At 32.5% G+C, this 19363-nt stretch overlaps 1 protein-coding gene across 1 annotated transcript in view; it reads left to right on the plus strand.

Annotated features, from left to right (window-relative positions):
• The window catches only part of PCDH15 (protocadherin related 15), a 743572-nt gene that overhangs the window by 432558 nt on the left and 291651 nt on the right, over window positions 1–19363 (plus strand). Inside the window, 3 exon segments of the mRNA XM_032608284.1 lie at window positions 2710–2844; window positions 4296–4445; window positions 15100–15293. Of these exon segments, the coding sequence (XP_032464175.1) occupies window positions 2710–2844; window positions 4296–4445; window positions 15100–15293 (479 nt within the window).

The following is a 19363-nucleotide window of genomic DNA, read 5'->3' on the forward strand; positions in this document are numbered from 1 at the left end:
AAATGGATCTAAGGTATTAAACTTTGAGTGATAACCGGCTGAACATTTCCAAATCTGCCTTCTTAAATTCTTACACTTAAATACCCAGACATTTACCAATAGCATCTATGCATGCTATATACATATATAAATTTTAGAAGGTTATTATTTTAAATATTAATAAACTTTAAAAGTTATATTTTAATCAGAAATTAACTGTGCAAAGCAGATTGGAATAAGCTGTAAGATGCCATGTACAATACTAACATTATGCATTCTGTTATTTTTTTTACATAAAATAGCCTGCAGTTCTGGGAAATGTTATTTTAGTCCCTAGCTAGTTTTTATAAAAGGACTTGAAATGGAAACAATTAAATTATCAAAAGGACTTTAGTGTTTCTGGTTATCAAATATGAGAGAGCCTGTTTATGAAGTCCTGGTGTGTATATCATCTTCGAATGGGAGTTGCTTGGCAATGAAAATCTTGTCGCTTTCATAAATTTGTGAAATAGTGTGGTTTGTGACACAATCATACTACAGTCACATATACATACATTGGTTTACAACCCAACATTCATTACAGTATTGCACTATCTCAGTACCTGACATTAAAAAAATGCTTAAAACGTGGTGAGTATATGAATGAATATATCTAACAAATTTACTAGCAGAAGCTACAGTTGAAAGGAAGAAGAGAAATTGAGAGAGGATTAGTCATAAAGGAAGTAGAGAATGACTGAAGGATTTGAACAAAAGGAAAGAAGTAAATATTTGGCAAGCAAATCACATAGCAAAACTTGCTCAGCTTGGATTACTCGTAGTGTAATATGAGTAAAAGAAGCTGTGTTTGTTGGCACCATTGTACGTTCAAAGAACAGAAAAAAATACATGAATTTAAAAGCCTAGTGACTTTACTTTGATAGATATAATCAAGGGTAAACACTAAAAAGGCAGATGCTCATATTTATTTAGTTTTTTTAAAATTAATTGAAACTGTATGCTAGCATTTGTGATCATTTAAAAATGATAATCGAATTAGATTACAACTGGCTCTAAAGTATAACAAAAGAAGAATCCCAAAAATGTGGTTTAAAAATATGTTTTAATGTGTACTTTATAAATTACTTTTTTAAAGAATTTAACTTTTTATTAACTAACCTATTTGATTAACCAAAATACCCCACTTCCTAGCCATGCTGAGAAACTGGGGTCATGGCACTGAAATGAAAACAGCTGAATGCCCATTGGAAAATATCAGTGAGAAGCCTCTTGATTTTTTTTACAACTCTTAACAACTTTGATTATTTTATAAGTGGACCAACAGATATTATTATCTATAGTATTAATTTTTTTAGTGTTCCGAGATAAATGTAGCACATTGACCTTATATCAAAATCATGGACAAGGAAGCTGCCATGATATAGCTAAATAATATCTCCTAATAAGATACGGCAAGTACAGAACTTGTGTCAGGTTCAAATGAAACCATTCATTCCAAGGTTATTTGAAGTATATACATATTGAAACTTTAGGGAGATGTAAAGTATCTTGTGGATCAAATCATGCCAACCTTTTAATATAGTAGCGTGCATTTCAACTTTCTCACTTCTACATAGAAATTTTTTAAATATGAGTTATAATTTTTTTTTCTTTTTAATCGACAATGTGTTTAACAATTCCTGGCTCTCTACTCCACCCTCAGCCTTTGATGTCAGACTTAGAAATCTGTGATATTAAATCACATTTCACACCGTAATATTTTAAAAGTTGCCATAATCTGTAAAACACCTTACCTCGCTGTATCATCCCTGTATCTATTTTTTCACAGCCTTCCTGGTAGTCCACTCTCTCTCAACATTCCCATTTTATTTGCTGCACCTTCCTTGCTATTCCACTATGCAGACGCCAATCCAAGCCTACCCATTTTATGTCTTTGTTCTTTCTCTGAATTGTAGAGATTAATACCTTGTCTTTCAGAGATGGCAATAAGATTGTGAAGGATTTCCAAGGCCTAGTTAATTACCTGTGTTTTGAACTTTTGCAATCACTTCCTTTTTATGTATATATCATTTTTTTCTAAACCCTTTTTTCAGACACGTGTCAATTCATATATTTTGAATCTAATCATCTGAAATGTTTTAATTAAAATAAATATTACGTTTCCCCTTGGAGAATCTTTACAACATTAAAATAAGAAAGAGCAAGCACAATATTTATAGGTAATGAATTATAAACATAACCAATTTTATTTCTATTTTCATTAAACATGAGAACAGGTTAATCATATGCATGTGTGCAGTTTATTACTACAAATGAATTAATTGTAAAATTCTGCAGCTAAAATTCTTGCCTCCAATTTCCTTTTCTTGTATTTATTTCTTATTTCCCGAGTCCAGTGAAGTTCTGGAAAATATTGATATTAAATAATCAATAAGAATATATTCAAATGGACTGTTTTCTGTCTTCTTCTTCTTCCTACTATTTTTCCTTTTATTCACATTAATTATACTAGTACTTATTTAAGTATTTTATTTTCCACAAAGTGAGTAATTGTCTGTGGATAGTTTTGCGCAATTATGAGTAAATTTCTAGTTAAATCTTTCTTTTCTTTAGAAATTCTTAATCCAGTTATGTATTTTTGTAATAAATTTGAAAAATTAATTTCCAGGTAATGAACTAATAAATGCATTGTTTATTAACATTATAAATGATGGCACTTTTTTTTTAAAGACGAAAGACCCAGAGCTTCACCTTTTTCTGAATGATTATACTTCAGTCTTCACTGTCACGCAGACTGGAATCACTCGCTACCTCACCTTACTTCAACCAGTGGACAGGGAAGAACAGCAAACTTACATCTTTTCGGTAAAGAGATTTCATATATATGTATATAAATATACATATATGTGTATGCAAGTGAAAGAGGTGTCTGTTTAAAACTGAAAAGGTCAATGATTTGAAAGGAAAAATGCAATATTTTCAAGTAATAACAGAGAATATAAATAATAAAAGATTCTTCACATGTATTTCTCTTTTTTCTGTTTGTAAGTTTGTGTAGTTTATTACCATTCTTTCCAACAGAAGAAAGACAAATTTTGAAATGAAAACAAAAAAATGGGAATCTCACTCTTCACCATACACTCATGATTGACTTAAATTGAGATATTATAAAGTAGAATCAAAATAAAAAATTATTTTCTAACATTTATTACTTTATTTATTGTTATTGCATTTTTAACTTTGTCATAGGGTTAGGCCAGTGGTTCTCACTGGGGATGATTCCTGCACCCACCACCCTCCCCATCCTGCCCTTCCACAGGACCTGTTTGCAATTTCTGGAAAGAATTTTGAATGTTACTCTTATGAAGAGGTGCTATTGGCATCTGGTGGGTAGACCCTGAAGATGCTGATAAACCTTTTATAATACACAGGACAGCCTCCCACAACAAGAATTTGTAGGTTAGGTTAGTGAAGAGAGAGAGAGAGAAAAAAAAAAGTTGACAGCTGAATAGAGGTAAAAAGGAAGTTCTATTCATTATCCAAATTTCTGAGCTAGATTTTATTCAAATATAGGGGGAAAATGAGCTGATAGAAAAGGGTAGGTAATGGAATTTATATAAGAAGGATTTTTGTTGGGAAAAGCTTACACAGCAAACTCAGAGCTTTCAGAAAACCTAAAGTCCCCAGTTAAAACTTAGATACAGAGTGGATTTCAAAAGTCATTCAGAACGAGGATGGTAGTGTTATAGCACTGATTTTTTTGGTGATACCTTCTTTAAAAGTTAATAATGTAATTAAGATATCACTCTTAACAAATGCCAATGGATCCTTTAAAAATTGTGATTTTTGTGAATTATTAGAAAATGATATTACATGTTTAGGGCACCTATTTTCTTGACTGATGTAAGCATGTTGGCTGTAAAAGCAACTGTTGCATTGTAAACAAAACGTAAAAATGGAGAGTATTTTACTATTAATTTTTTAAAGGTTAAATAGTAGTTAACTCCTAAAAATTAGCAGTGTCATTGGCCATTTCAAGCCTCTCAGACATTTTACCTATCAGCTTCTTTAAAACGTGCTTGCATTCAATACATTAAAAACAAAGCAGTCTCCTCCATAATTGCTTCTTAGCACATTAAAACACTTTGATTATATGTACTATTATAGTTTTATTACTTCCTTTTATCAGCAAACATTTTAGCACCCTTTTAAAACTGTAAATTACATATGAGAAACTTCTTAAATTGTAGGAGTTAATTCCATAGTGCTTATGTTTGCATGAATACTCTATTAAATGTATTTTTCTATCCCCAAAGATAACGGCATTTGATGGTGTTCAAGAAAGTGAACCAGTTACTGTCAATATTCGGGTGATGGATGCAAACGATAACACTCCAACCTTCCCTGAAATATCCTATGATGTCTATGTTTATACAGATATGAACCCTGGGGACAGTGTCATACAGGTGAGGATATTTGAAGCAATTATTTCCTTGGGCATTATACAACGCATTGGTGAAGACATTGCTGAAGAACTGAAAGTGAATTTCAGACTTATTGTAAGGCATAATTTAACTTAAAAAGCTTTAAATTTATGTTTACTTTTTGAATGAAAGTATATCTACATGGACTTTAAAGTAGAATTAACTAGATGTACACATAGCTGTTTGACCTTTTATACTTGATTTTTAAAATGTAATATATTGAACATATTTAATTAATATAATGAATATATTTAATATACTGAAGTTTCAAGCATTAACCATGTAGCTTAAAACTTCAAATTATTTTGAACTCTTGTAGAAATTGGTTAAATTTCCTTTGCAGATAAATACAAAGGACTGTATTAATAAATTGCTGGGTAATACTATTAGACATTGATTACCTGGACATGAAATAGAATCATTACAATGGGAAAAATTAAGATTAGATAGTAGATTGTATCTTTGAAAACACAGAAATCTGGCAAAAACTTTATCCTTGATTTATTTTATTTTTATCATTAGCTATACTTATTACATTTAAATAAATTGCAAGTTATCTCACAATCTTTTTTGTGTTCTGTATATAAACCATAAAGAAGTAATAATATTCTTCCTTGAGGATTTTTAGAAATCTGGTTGACTCTAGTACTTTCCAAACTGGCTATACATCAAAATTATCTAGGGAGTGGTTGAGAAATACAGATGAGAAAGATTCACTTCAGCTTTCCTGGATCTGAAGCTCTATAAGTAATACTTAAGTAATCAATATAAAAAACAAACCCAAAAGGTTTAAGTTGCCCAGTCATGTAAAGACCACTGATCTATATTTTCCTCTACATCTGAGAGTCAGATTTAATAATTTGAAATTACTCTCAAGCCAGGAAGGTCATGATTCTTTATACTTTTTAGAGTATTAGAAAGGCTCCTAATTATTACTAAAGTTTATATATAATATATATTATATAACATAAAATATATAATAATATAGAATATAATCTAATATATAATAGTATAGTATATAGTGAATACTAATAAATAAATTTGTGTACCTATATATTTTAGTATTAGATAAATAGTTCAGAGCAGTAAAAAAGCATTCCAAATGCCTCAACAGTGTACTTAAGTCTTTATGTTATGGTTGCTCTTCTCTCCAGCTTCATCTTTGGCCCTCTATTTCTATATGTATGTTTCAGTCCTACTGAACTATCATTTCCAGTTACCTGAATGTGCCTTGCTCTTTCCCATTTTCTCTAATTATCTCCTTTACCTTGATCTCTTTCCCTTCTATTTATAGCTTGATTACTTTCTCCTATTCTTTAGACTTTTTACTTTGTGAGGAAGCATCCCTTGGTAGTTTTCAGTAGATAATTCCTAGTAATTCTTCTTCCTTAATAGTTTCTGTTCTTGCAACCCACCAATAGCAGTAGTTTCTAGCCAAGATATTATGATACAGTGGTGTGTCCTCATCAGTGTGAAATGTATGGGAAGAAATAGTTAACAATATGTCTCATGGCTTTTGTATGCTATTTTCTATTAACCAAGAACACTTCTTATCTGATCTTTTACAAGGCTAATTCACTCTCATCATTCAGGACCCAGCTCAAAATATCACCTCCTCAGAGAAAACTTTCCTAACAGCTTAGTGTCAATAGCCTCCCAGCATACACACATACATATACACACCCTGTCACACATTCTTATTCTGTAACTTTCTCTCATCACTTTCATAGCCAATATGACCAACTAAAATTATCTTCTTTTCTTCTTGTCCCCACCCCGAACTAAAAACTCCATCAGTGGCCATCTGTCTTGTTTGTTACTCTAATACCAGCACATGCCAGACATACTAGCCATGCAGTAAATATTTGTTCAAAGGATGAATTATTGCCTATTTTGCATGATATAATTGTTAATATAAATTAGAGATAATTCAATGCTACCCCTATTTTATTTATTGGATTAAGATGTGCTTTCTTCAGTGATATAGGAAGGGCTAACATTATAGACTGAGCGCTGAAAATTCACCTAAAAATGCATCCATGTGAATGTCCTCTTCCATGTATGTGGGTAGTGGGGAAAAGGTTTCAAACAGCCACAGTACATTTTATTCATATCTTGGTTATGGCACTTGTCATATTGATGAAATCCACCTTTTTTACCCATTTGTCTTGAGGGCACAACTATAATTTGTTTCTGTATCCATAGTCTGTGTATCCATAGTGCCTGGCATATAGTAGATGCCTAAACTAGTAGATGCATAATAAATGTTTATTTGAGGATGAAAGAAAGAAAGATCTGTAAACAAGTAGATCTGAATGAATGGGGAGGAATAAGTGTATTGGTCTTTATTTCTAGTGAATTGATGGACCTAGAGATCTACATTTATCTTTACTGAAGCACTCTTTCATAGGGAGTAAAATTATGGTTTATACAGATAAAGGAATGAAAATTATTGTCATGTTCTTATTTAATTAGATCTGATTCTCATCCCTATAATAACATAATTGGAAATAAAAGTAAGTTTATACAGAAAAACCCCCAGCAGGGAACTGGAAAGTGTAACTAAGAAAACGATAGCAGTTATGTGGTGGAACCGTATCTCAAAAATGTTTGCCTTGGGAGATCAAAAGCTTATTTCTGGCATTTGCAGTCTACAAGAGTTAATTTCCCTTATGTATCTCTTTATAAAACACTTTTTGCCTTGCCTTTAAAGAGTCATATTTTTTATATTTCCCTTTGAAAATCTATTTGAACATAGATTGTTGTTTTTGTCTATGTGCCTCTAATTTCTTAACTTATTTAAATGCCAAGAAATGAAGCTTTTTAATTAGTATTTTTAATGTTATTCTGGTATGTGGTAAAAGAGTGGTGTGGCTATAAAACATCCTCCAAGGGCCTAGAAATAAAAGGAAATAGATTTCCCAGTGAGAGAAAAAATGTAAAACAGAGCAAAATAATTCAGAACCATGATCTGCAACTGCATTTTAAGGGTCATAAAATGGGTTCTTATGCTCCATTCATCACTAACCGTTCAATAACTTGCCTTTCCTCACTAACTCCACAGAAGATCAACTAGTTTCCTCTTTGGTTAGTAATCTGTTGTCAAAAGGAGTGAAAGTGTTAGAAACAAAGGAGACAATGAGCACTCTCCAGCAAAGAGAGCCTTGGAAAACAGATTTTAAGTATTATAATCAGATCATTTTCAGTGTAGACATGAGACTATCTTGGCCTGATGTAAGTACATAATTATTTGAGTCTACTGTCTTCTTATTATGAGGTAGCTCTCCTTGTCCACAAGCGTGCATCGGTTGGTCATAAAAATGTGAGTACTACCCAGGTTCTTGTTAAAATTTCTCAGTTATAAACTAGCCTTCTGACTTTATATCTATTATGCTTGCTTATTGTAAAAAGGAACAGGGTGATTCTGACATGTATGGTTCATGAAATACACTTATGGGAGCACTGCCATAAAACAGCAGCTGCATCTTTCACAACTGAAAATTAAGTGTAATCAGGTTATGAGCACATCTTGTGTTAAGAGAGAAATTACTGGCATGAGTGAGTATGATTCTTTTCTTCAGTTCATGCAGTGTATTTTTTGCTGCACAAAAGACAATTTTGTAGGCCATCAGTGAAATCTTCCAGGTTGACTCTAAATGATATCTCACTCTGTTGTCTTAAGGTCTCATTCACACATTGCTAGTTTTCTTGAAAAACCAATTGCTCTATATTAGAGATATAGATTTTTATATATAATATTAATATTTTAAAGATGTAGATTTTACTATTTGTAGTTAGCTATCCTGTCTGTACTCCAAAGATGCTATTCCTAGACTTCTACAATTCTCTTAAATCAATGGTTCTTAGTCCTGAGTATTAGAGTTCTACCCGAGAAACTTTAAAAAATATTGATGCCTGGACTACACCCTGAAATATTTTTATTTAAATGATATGTTAACACATAGTAGATTCACTTGGAGAGATTTTATTTAATAAAACAAAGCAGCTCTAATATGTAGCTAATTTTGAGAAAAACTGCCTTAAACCTTAACAATATTTTTGTACCCTCTGAAAAATGGAATCTTAATTTATTAAGATGGAGTCCCTCATGGAGCGGCGTCCTTTGATTGTCACCCGCACCTCTTCCCATATTTCTTGTTTTTCAGTTCTTACTTTCTTTTTTCATGTTTCATACTCCTCTTCACTTCTTTAAAGTCCGCCCCTTCCCCTCACCTTCACCTGTGCTCACTAGTTATTCCATTCTTTCAATTTTATTTTACTACAATAATCTCTTCCTCTCTATTGATTCTTTCCCTTTGGCCTATAAGCATTTTTAAATCCTCCTATGCCGTGGTCTAAACACTCTTCCCAGATAAGATTTCATGCTACTATCTAAGTCTGATATTCGAACTCTGATGTATTTAAGCATTTGGATTGATAAATCTAGATAGTTTATTATTTTATTCTGTATTTATGCATAATTAATACATAGTTATAAATCTGGCCTTCGCTCACATCATACTACTAAAATCATATAAAATCATAATTCTAATGAGTCAAATACAGAAGTAAATATTTCTCCATACTTAATCTATGTAAAACTCTCAAATTTACCCTTTTATGGAAAACCTCCCTGGTTCTCATCCTAGCTGTCTGGTGGCTGAGGGACTTCTTGCTGGCTTCTTGTTCAATTCCCAATCTTTCAATATTAACATTTTCCAAAAATCAATATATAAATTTCCTCTCTTTCATCTATTCCCAAGTTTTCAATCATCACTTTTATGTGTACTCATGTCACCCAAAGTTAAATGTCCTGTGATGACCTGAGCATCAAGCTGTTGGACATGGCAAGGTATCTGTTGGACGTGGAAAGGTGGATACTTGACAGGCAGCTAAAACAGGACATACTCTAAGATAAATTGACTAATACATTATCTTTCTTCCGATACAGAAACACAGACACAGACATGCCCACAGACACACACACACACACACACACACACACACACACACACACACACACACAGAGAGAGAGAGAGAGACTCAAACATATATAACCTATCTTCTTTGGAGGCAATTATATTTTGAAGAGTCCAATTGATCTTGGATTACCCTGGCTTCAGGCCAGCAACTATAGTCATGTTTCTTTTCTCCCTCCTTCACCTGCATACATCCCAGTGATTGTCCGATTGTCCGGTTTCTGAAAATGTTGTTTCAAAATGTACCTGTCTGTCATCATTTCCTTTTCCATGCCCATGCACTGCCATAAGTTAGGCTGCTACAGTTGACTCTAACAACCGTATTTTTGCAGGTTCCCCACCTCACTGCTACAAATGTTTATTCTGAAACACAGACACAAGTCAAAATAGGTCCTTATCCTACTGAAGGAAGAGTCTAATCTCCACACCTTGTAGTCAAGGACAGCTATGTAATACTTCAAGTATTTTTGTTTCATCTCATGCTACATCTCTCTATGTAACCAACTTTGAGATTATATGGAGGGTTTGTTCAGCATAGAATATCCTTCCTGTTCTATGCCTATTGATATCTCTCTCAGGTTTTAAAATTTAATCCAAATTATACCTTTTTTCATTCTTTTACACACAGTTCAAATATTATTTTTTAAATAAAGTCTTTATTTTCATAGCAAGTCAGAATTCATTGTTCTTTCCATCATACTCCCACATATCTAGGTGGCAGTTCTATCTCCCATACATTTTACTGTGCCTTGCATTAAAGTTAGCTTTTACATCTCTATCTAACCTACTGAACCATAAATTCCTTTAGTGATCTCTAACCACCAGTGGTCAGCACAATGATTTCCACATAGTAGGGATTCACCAAATATCCATTGAATTTATTCCCTCAATTAATTTGCTCTCAATTAGTTTAGAAAGAGTCTCATTCTAGAAATGCATTCTATTTGGCTTAAGAATTCTCTCTGCCACACACAAAGTATTATCTCCCATAGCCCTTTCCAAAACAGTCTCTAACTTTTTAGCCTCAGCCAGGCTATCCCTTTACTGCTCTTAATAAGGAAAAATACATTACATTGAAAACATTCCTGATTACTAATGCTGTGTCACAAGTCATTGAATATTAGAGCTAGAAATTACTATGAAAATATTCCTTGTTCACAGACTGATTTTATAAAGAATTTGAGCTAGTACACTGATAAAAAATTGGTCCCAATTCACAAAGTTTGTAAGTGGCAAAGTTGATGTTAAATCCAATTTAAAGATAATAGTATCTGTTACCAACATTTTAAATCAAGTATACTCCAATAAAAATTTTTAAAAAATACAAAAACCATTTTTTAAATAAGGATAATAGTATCTGGAACCAGATTAACCAGTTGTGTCCCTTTCTGTCACTTTGTACCCTATGTAACCTTGCACAAATAGCTTATCCTTCTGTACTTCAGTGTTCTACTCTTTAAAATGTTGCTACTAATAGTACCAGCTCTATTAAATTGGTTATATGAACTACTTCCATATGTGCATTGTAAATGATTAATCTTGTATAAAGTCATCCAGTTATTATTAATATCAATTCATTCTCATGAATTATATAAAGCATTTATGTTAATTAATATCCTTTACTGCCTTATCTGTGTATATCTCTATGTGCCCTGTGTATTATTTAGTACCCTGTGGAGGACATATAAACATTACATATAGAGTTATATGTTAAAATTATTTTTATAATTTCCAATATTATAAACAAAATTAGGATAAGTCTATGTAGTATTTTAATGACTTTGACAATTTATTGTATGTCAAATAATGATATTGTTCTCTGTGGTAAGTATATGTGTGTATGTATATGTGTGTTTGTGATATCATGATTAAAGTTTGAGGGTATATTTTTTTAAGGTCTTAGTGGGGTTTAGTATTTTAAGCAAATACCAGATAAAGATTTGTTGAGCAAACCTTTCAAAATTGTAAATATACTCTTACATTTGTACATAATTTTGTCTTATATTAAAGCAGTTTAACTTTACTAAAGATCATACAGTTTCTTACCTAAACCCATTTGCATTAGAATCAAAACTTATAACCAAAATAATGATTCTTAAAATACATAGTTTACTCACTCGTGTTGCAGACTTTAATTATACTGAAGTTTTATTATATTAAATATATTTCGTTGAAATGGCTGATATTCATTAAATTTTGAATACAAGTCCCTTATCAGCTATATGATTTGCAAATATTTTCTATTTTTGTGTATCATGCTGTTAGTGTCACATCTAAGAAACTTTTGCCAACAAGAGTTCACGAAGATTTTCTCCTATATCACCTGCTATGAGTTTTATAGTTTTAGCTTTTACATTTTACATTTAGATGATCCATTTTTAATATTGCATATGCTGTGAGATAAAGGTCTCTGTTCATTAAAAAAATCTTTTGCATATAAATATCTCAGCAGGTTTTATTCAAAAAACTACCTTTTCCCCATAAATTACCTTGGTATTTTGTCAGTTAGCTATAAATGTAAGAGGTTACTTCTGGACTTCTGTTAATCTGTATGTCTAGCTAATGTCGAAACTACATCTTGATTGCTGTGGGTAGATAGTGTGTTTTCAAATTGATAGTGTAATTCCTTCTTCATTGTTTTTCTTTTCTAAAATGGTGGCTATTCTAGGTCCCTTGTATTTCCATATAATTTGGGGATTAACTTGACAATTTCCACCAAAAAGCCTGATAGAATTTTGATAGGGGTTACACTGAATCTATAAATCAAATAAATTTAAAGAATTTCCATCTTAAAATATTGAGTCTTTATATCCATGAACATGGACTGTCTTTCCACATACTTTTAAATTTCTCTCAATAATGTTGTAGATTTTTTTTTGAATGTGCTAATTTTAATTCATGTTGATTCCTGTAAGCATTTGACTGTCTCCAGTATTTCCCCCAGAATGTTTTCAAGAAATGGATGTCATTTGGCTGATGTCTGCTTAGTGACTCCAGGCTGCTTAATTTATTGGACAGAGGTAGTAATTTATTTTAAAGATAACATGATTAGTGGGGAAATTTATACAGCTAAATATTATATATTTTATTTTTCATACATTTGAAGTGCAAATCTGTGGATATTCCATTTGTAGGACCAAGTCAACATGCCCATCCTAACACTGTATGCTACAAGAACTCTTCTGATGATGGAAGTTTGATTAAAATGCACTGGAAGATGAAAAAAAATTAAATTAAAGCATTTTTATTTACGGGACAGATTTTCCCATTAAATTAGCAACGGGCTTTATATACCTATAATCTCATAGACCATTGATCACAAGATCATTGAGTTGTTATTGAATTAAATCCCCACCATAGTTTAGTTTCAGGGTTTTTCACAAGGTGTTACCGTTTTCAGGGTATTCTGAGTCAGTGTCTCTACTCTTTTCTAATCTTGGACCACCAATAATTCCTTTAAAATATTTTTGTTTACATGTATAGGGACTCAATTAAATGGATTCTTGACCCACTCTTTTATTACTTAGTGTTGAAAGTCTGAAAATGTGTATAAAGCTATTTGAGTAACAAACATAGAATTCATTTTTTGGCTTATTTGTTAAACTTCCTACTTGCTAATGATTTATTTGGCACTAGTTGTATTCCCTGAATATATTATCTTATCTGTGGTTGGCTGACTCTGCAGTTTTGGGGTTGTTTCTATCACCTGTGCTTTGCAGTACTGTTTGGTATTTACAGCACCTCCCAGACAGGTGCCTTTTTCAATTTAATTATCATCCAGCTTTCTCCTTTCCAATATCATTTATGAAAATGTTAAATAAGACCAACCATAATACCTATATCCCTTAAGCACATATTTCAACACTTCTTCTTAACTTGATGCATTGTCATTTATCACTAAATTCCTTTAGCTGATTTCAGTCTCAGGAAGAATGTTAATATTGAATACAGTTTGAGCTAAATTTTAATTAGGATTTCCTGAGACATTGTGTTAAGTGATTTACTATAATCAAAATTGATTTCTCCTCTGCTACCCCTGTCCTCTAATTTTCTAATTTTATCCACACACAAAAGAGAATGAGTCTGGCTTGAATAGTTCTCCATAAATATATATCATTCATTCTGACTTTCTGCAAATTGTTTCCTTCTCCTTTGCCTTTAGGACTATGTCTGTCATCCTCACGTAAGTCCCAAAATCGTTTCATGAAATGCCTTTCCTTCTGGCAGCCACATCTGTTCACCCCCAAATACCCAGTCTCAGACTTAGCTGAATTTATGCCTCTCTTTCAAATTTCCTTTTTTTCTCTCAATTATTTGTGTTGCTGCTATTTCTATGCACATTATCATTCTAAATGCAGTGTATAATAAAAATAGAAATAGGCTATGCACAGTATATCCCCTTGAGCACGATGAGGTGCGTAAAGTACTTTGTTTACATTTCATTAGGATAGTTAACATGATCCTTTCAATGGGCCATTAATTAACACAGCATATCTGACATTGAATTTAAGTTTCAAGGTAAATGTGTACACTTGCATTTTATCTAAGAAAGTGCACCAAAATGTCCCATAGCTGCCCAAAGAAGTCTGTGGATGACAAAGAACTGCTACTTTATAGAAGTGAAACTCATGGATAAGAAATACGTAATGTCAATAAATAAGAAAATTTTTTTCTGCAGCTTTATTTATTACAACCCTGTGTGTTTTATTAACAGGAAATTTTTGCTTTCCTCTTATGTGTAAACTGAGGCCAGCTTTCTTTTCTTTATCTGTCAAAGGATGAAAACAGAAAATTCTGTGACTCTTTGTAAACTGTGTATTATAAGATTTCCCAGTAGAATCTTTTTTTTTTTGCCCCCTTAAGTAAATTTATATTTATCAGGAAGTCCATGAGGCTTATTTAACATATTAAATCATAATGACCTTAATTTGGCTTTATGAAATTAATAATGGTTATTCTCTTTTCATATATAATGACCCAAAATAGTCTTTAACTATTGCATATCATTTGCTCCAAAATGATTATGAATATGTGCAACTTAGCCTTACAGATGCTCATGTGGTATTATGTCAGGGACTCTAAATTGAATCCCTTTTCTCAAAAAAAATATTTCTTGGGCTTGATATTCTTATTTTCTAATTAGATATTCTACAATTGGAGATGCATTTGTTTGCTTTTGAAAAGGTAATACTCTAAGCCTTATCAGTCCTTTATAAGTCATTGTGAACAAGATTATAAGAATTTTTGCTAAACCCATGTGTAAGTAAAAAGAATTACAGGACAAGAGAATCCCTGGGAGATGGGAAGGAAAACATTAAGACTGGAAAAAATTAGAGCAAAGGAAGGATGGGAATAATAAAAGCAATTCAGTTTTTCCAGGCCTCCATCCTTATTAATATGTGTTTATGTGTCAAGAACAGGTGATAAGACAGAGAAAAAAATATTCCTATAGGGACAGGCTTTCCTTTTTTTTTTTTTTTTTTTTTGCTTTAGGAAATTAAAATAGTCTTCAAGATTCAAAATCTTTTAGAGAACTTTTTTTACTTACTTTGTGTGTGTGTGCTTGAAAGCAAGCTTCTTTTGTCGGGTGAAAAAAAATGACACAATGGTGGAAAGTTGAGTCCCAAGAGGATTTATGTTGTTGTTTTCAATTCCAGCTCACTGCAGTCGACGCAGACGAAGGGTCAAACGGGGAGATCACATATGAAATACTGGTTGGGGCTCAGGGAGACTTCGTCATCGATAAAACAACAGGGCTTATCACCATCGCTCCGGGGGTGGAATTGATAGTTGGGCGGACTTATGCACTCACCATCCAAGCAGCGGATAATGCTCCTCCAGCAGAGAGAAGGTAATTTATATCAGAAGCAATGCAATCTTTTCATCGCTCCAGTTTAAACCCCAAAATTAAGTTTAAGACGCGCCACAAGCATTCTTTTATCTTATAACACCTAAATTAGATCAGAAAATCAGAGAGACTGGATTCTCAGGAACTGCATATTCTTCTTTGGTCAAATTGTGGGAAAAGTACAATAAAGTCAAGATTAAACCACAAAATAATTAACTGTGATTTCACAGATGTGAAGGATGCAAGTCTCTGTTGGGAGGGGGAGTGGGAACTGGGAAATATTAGAGGCATGTGTCCGCTTTATTAGCAAAAAGCAAGGCTGCTCACAGTGAGAGGTCACAGATAACATGTAACGCGTGATGTCTCAGGGTTTTGAGGCCGTCTCTCAGTGTCAGAGTAATTATTTAAAAAAATTTTATACACATACACAATTTATCTAGAAAATCTATCTATATATTTGTGTATATGTAATATAATCTCATAGATATATATGAGAGAGAGACAGTAAGAGAGAAAAAAGTAAAAAGACTTCCAACTGTTACAACTACATCTGTCTGCCCACCCCCAAGAGATATCCCTGAGATATCCCTTTTATTGATTTCTTATTTGTTTCCAGATTTTCAGTATGCATTTTAAGAAAATATGAAGTTAATATTAATACATTGCTGAACCTTGCTGGTTTATTTTTCACCCTCACAGTGTATCTTAGGGTTCTTTCCAGATGAATACTGGATAATTCCCTAAAAACTTTTAATCACAGCTACATAATGTTCCTTCATATATATGTAATACAGTTTAAGAAATCCACTGTTGATAGACTTTACGTGTCAGTCTGTCTTTAACAGACAATGAAGAAATAAGTAACACCGAACACGCATCATTTTGAATGTGTGCCAGTATATCAGTACAGTGAATTCCCAGAAGTTAGACCAAAGGGTTCATACAATTGTAAGTTTTAGAGAGAACTGCCAAATTGTATTCTATGGGGCTTATAACAATTTGCAATTCTAACTGCCTGGTCTGAGTATGGCTAATTCTAAACTGTCTCCCTTGTGTGTGTCATATCAAACTTCTGGATTTTTGCCAGCCTGATAGGTTAAAAAAATAGTATTTATTTTTTTATCCATTTGCTTATGAGTGAGTTTGAGTGTATTTCCTATGTTTTCTACTTTTATTACCTTTTCTGTGAATTCTGTGTCCATAATCTTTGCCCATCTTTCTATTGATTTGTTAAACCCAGGTTACAATTATTCTGTGTTTTCTACTAGTGACTTTGTGTATTCATATTGTATGTTTAAATCTTTGTTGCATTTAGGATTTATCCTACTGTACAATAGGAGGTATTGATCCAGCAGTATTTTTTTTTTCAGGCAACTGTGCCATTTTTCACATAATATATCGGTTGGTTCATCTTTTTACTCATTAATTTGAGATGTTACATTTATTATATCTTTGCTTATGTATTTGAATGTGATTCTAGACTTTCTCCACTATTCCATTACTTCACCTATTTTTTTTTATGAGCTATTATCACACAATCTTAATTGTTAAGATTTTAAACTATGCTTTATAACACAGTGGTGTGAACTTAACTCATTGATTTTCTTCCTTAAAAATTTCCTGGTTCCTCTTTCTGTTAATTTTTTTCTTTGACTTTATATAAGCTACTTAAGTATGTTTTTTTTACCGTATTTTTATTAGCAACACATTAAATTTATAAATTAATTACTTAGGGTTAAATTATACATTGTTGGTGTTGAATCTTTCTAAGAACTTTCTGTCTCTTCATTTGTCCATGTTTTCTTTTGTGTCCTTTAGTAGATTTTATTTTAAAAATATTTTCTTTATATATGTACTATACATTTTTTTGTTGAGTTGTTTCTCATCTTCTGGTGTTATTGTAAATAGACTTCTTCTTCCTCATTCTTCTAGTTGGTTGACACATATGTAAAAGCTGTTAATCTATATTAATTTTAACCCACATTCTTATTTAATTCTCTTATGTTTTTGTAGTTTTCCAGTTCATGTTCCTACATTATCCAAGAATATATTTTATAAGTAGTGATAGTTTGATGTCTTTCTATTTTTTTTCTTCCCTTTAATTTCATTTGCTAGTACTTCTAATAAAAATGCTTGTCTTGACTTTGATTTGAGTGGGAATACCTCCCACATTTCCCTATTATATTGGTTTATGGTTAAAAAACATCTTTTATTATGTTAAGAAAACATTCTTCTATTCTTATTTTATTGACTTTTTAAAAATAAGAATGGTCATTTATTCAAGTCAAATAAATATCCTCAGCTATGAAGACAATAATGAATTTTCTTTTTGAGCCAGTGCTAGGATGATTGATCTTAATACAGTTCCTATAATAAATCTATTTTTCATTCCTGATATAAATCCAAGTAGGCCTTGGTATTTTAATCTTGAAATAAACTGCTGGATTATATTTGTTGGTATTTTATTTAGTGAAATTAGTCCATGCTTTTCTTTTTGAGAATCTTTTGTGAAGGCTTTATATAGTTGTTATGATACTTCATAAGTGAAATAAGCAAAAACCACAAAGAAACACAAAAATGAATTCATAAGTTTGATGACTATGAATTAGTTGTAAACATCTCTAAAGCCAATAAATCCAAATTTGGTTCTTTGAAATATAAATAAATAAAAACATAAATAAATTTATAAACTATCAGCTAAACTAATCAAAAAAAGTGGGAGAAAGTGCAACTTTACCTAATAAATTCTGAGAGGGAAAAAATATAGAAGAAATTTAAAGAATCATGAAAAGACCACTTTGCTTTAATAGCTGTAAAAGCTTGAAAAGATGGATGAAATGGATAATTTTTCAAGAAAATATGATTTACCAAAATCAATCCCAAAGATTAAGAATTCTTAAGAGATCAATAGTATTTTCCTCTATAGAGGAAAATACTCATCTCCCACTGTTATCTACAGACCTGCAGGTCACTGCGGAAGAGTTTAGTTCTAGTCTGCTTGGCATTCATTTCAACAGTATGTTTGTCAAAATCCTTGGTGAGGGGCTTCCCTGGTGGCGCAGTGGTTGGGAGTCCGCCTGCCGATGCAGGGGACGCGGGTTCGTGCCCCGGTCCGGGGGGATCCCGCATGCCGTGGAGCGGCTGGGCCCGTGAGCCATGGCCGCTGAGCCTGCGCGTCCGGAGCCTGTGCTCCGCAGCGGGAGAGGCCACAGCGGTGAGAGGCCCGCGTACCGCAAAAAAAAAAAAAAAAAAAAAAAATGCTTGGTGACTTCAATGTCCAATATGTGGTAGGTATAAAGCATCTCCAAACTTGAAGTCACTTTGGCTGAAGATCCCTGGAGCCATCCTCAATGCTTATCCTTCATTCAAACTCCATATATAATCTTGAGCAACAACTCTAAGCTCTACCCTAAAAACATACTCAGAAACCAACAAATCCCCCTACTTTCATTATTAACATAGCAGTCCAAGCCACTGTTCTCTCTAGTGTTGAAAACCTCTTCTAATTAGAAGTCTCTAGTTAGACTTCTGCCTGTGTCCCCTTCAGTCTCCTCTCAACACCATGTACCTAAGTACATCTTGTCCCTGTAACTTCCCCTGAGAAATTTCTCTGACATCTTATTTAGCTTTAAGTCTGAAATTTTTGCTCCTATGGATTCCTGTATGTACTTCCAAAATAGTAAAGTAGAACCTGTAAACACTGAAATGTAAATACAGCTTTTTTAGTGTTATGTTGGTGGGAGACAAAGGAAGAAAAGATAAGGTTTTTGTCTTAAGTCTACTAGTGAAAGCAATATAAATACCTAGAACCTTTATCTTAGAGACAATGTAGAAATATAGTTACAAATAGACACCCTGTAGAGTATGTTGACACATTGAAAAGAAAATTACCATACAGATTGTGCAATCCTCTAAGTGTCAAGGACATCACCTCAGTACCACTGTGTACTGTTGTCCAAAAAATATGGACAATGATATTGTCCAAAAAATATATCCAAAAAATATGACTTTTTATCTTTTTAAAAATTATACCATTTCTGAAGTTAAAGGTTCTTAGGTCTATCTTCATAACC

This window comes from Phocoena sinus, chromosome 16 (genome assembly GCF_008692025.1).
Source record: "Phocoena sinus isolate mPhoSin1 chromosome 16, mPhoSin1.pri, whole genome shotgun sequence".
In the NCBI taxonomy this organism is placed as follows: Eukaryota; Metazoa; Chordata; class Mammalia; order Artiodactyla; family Phocoenidae; genus Phocoena; species Phocoena sinus.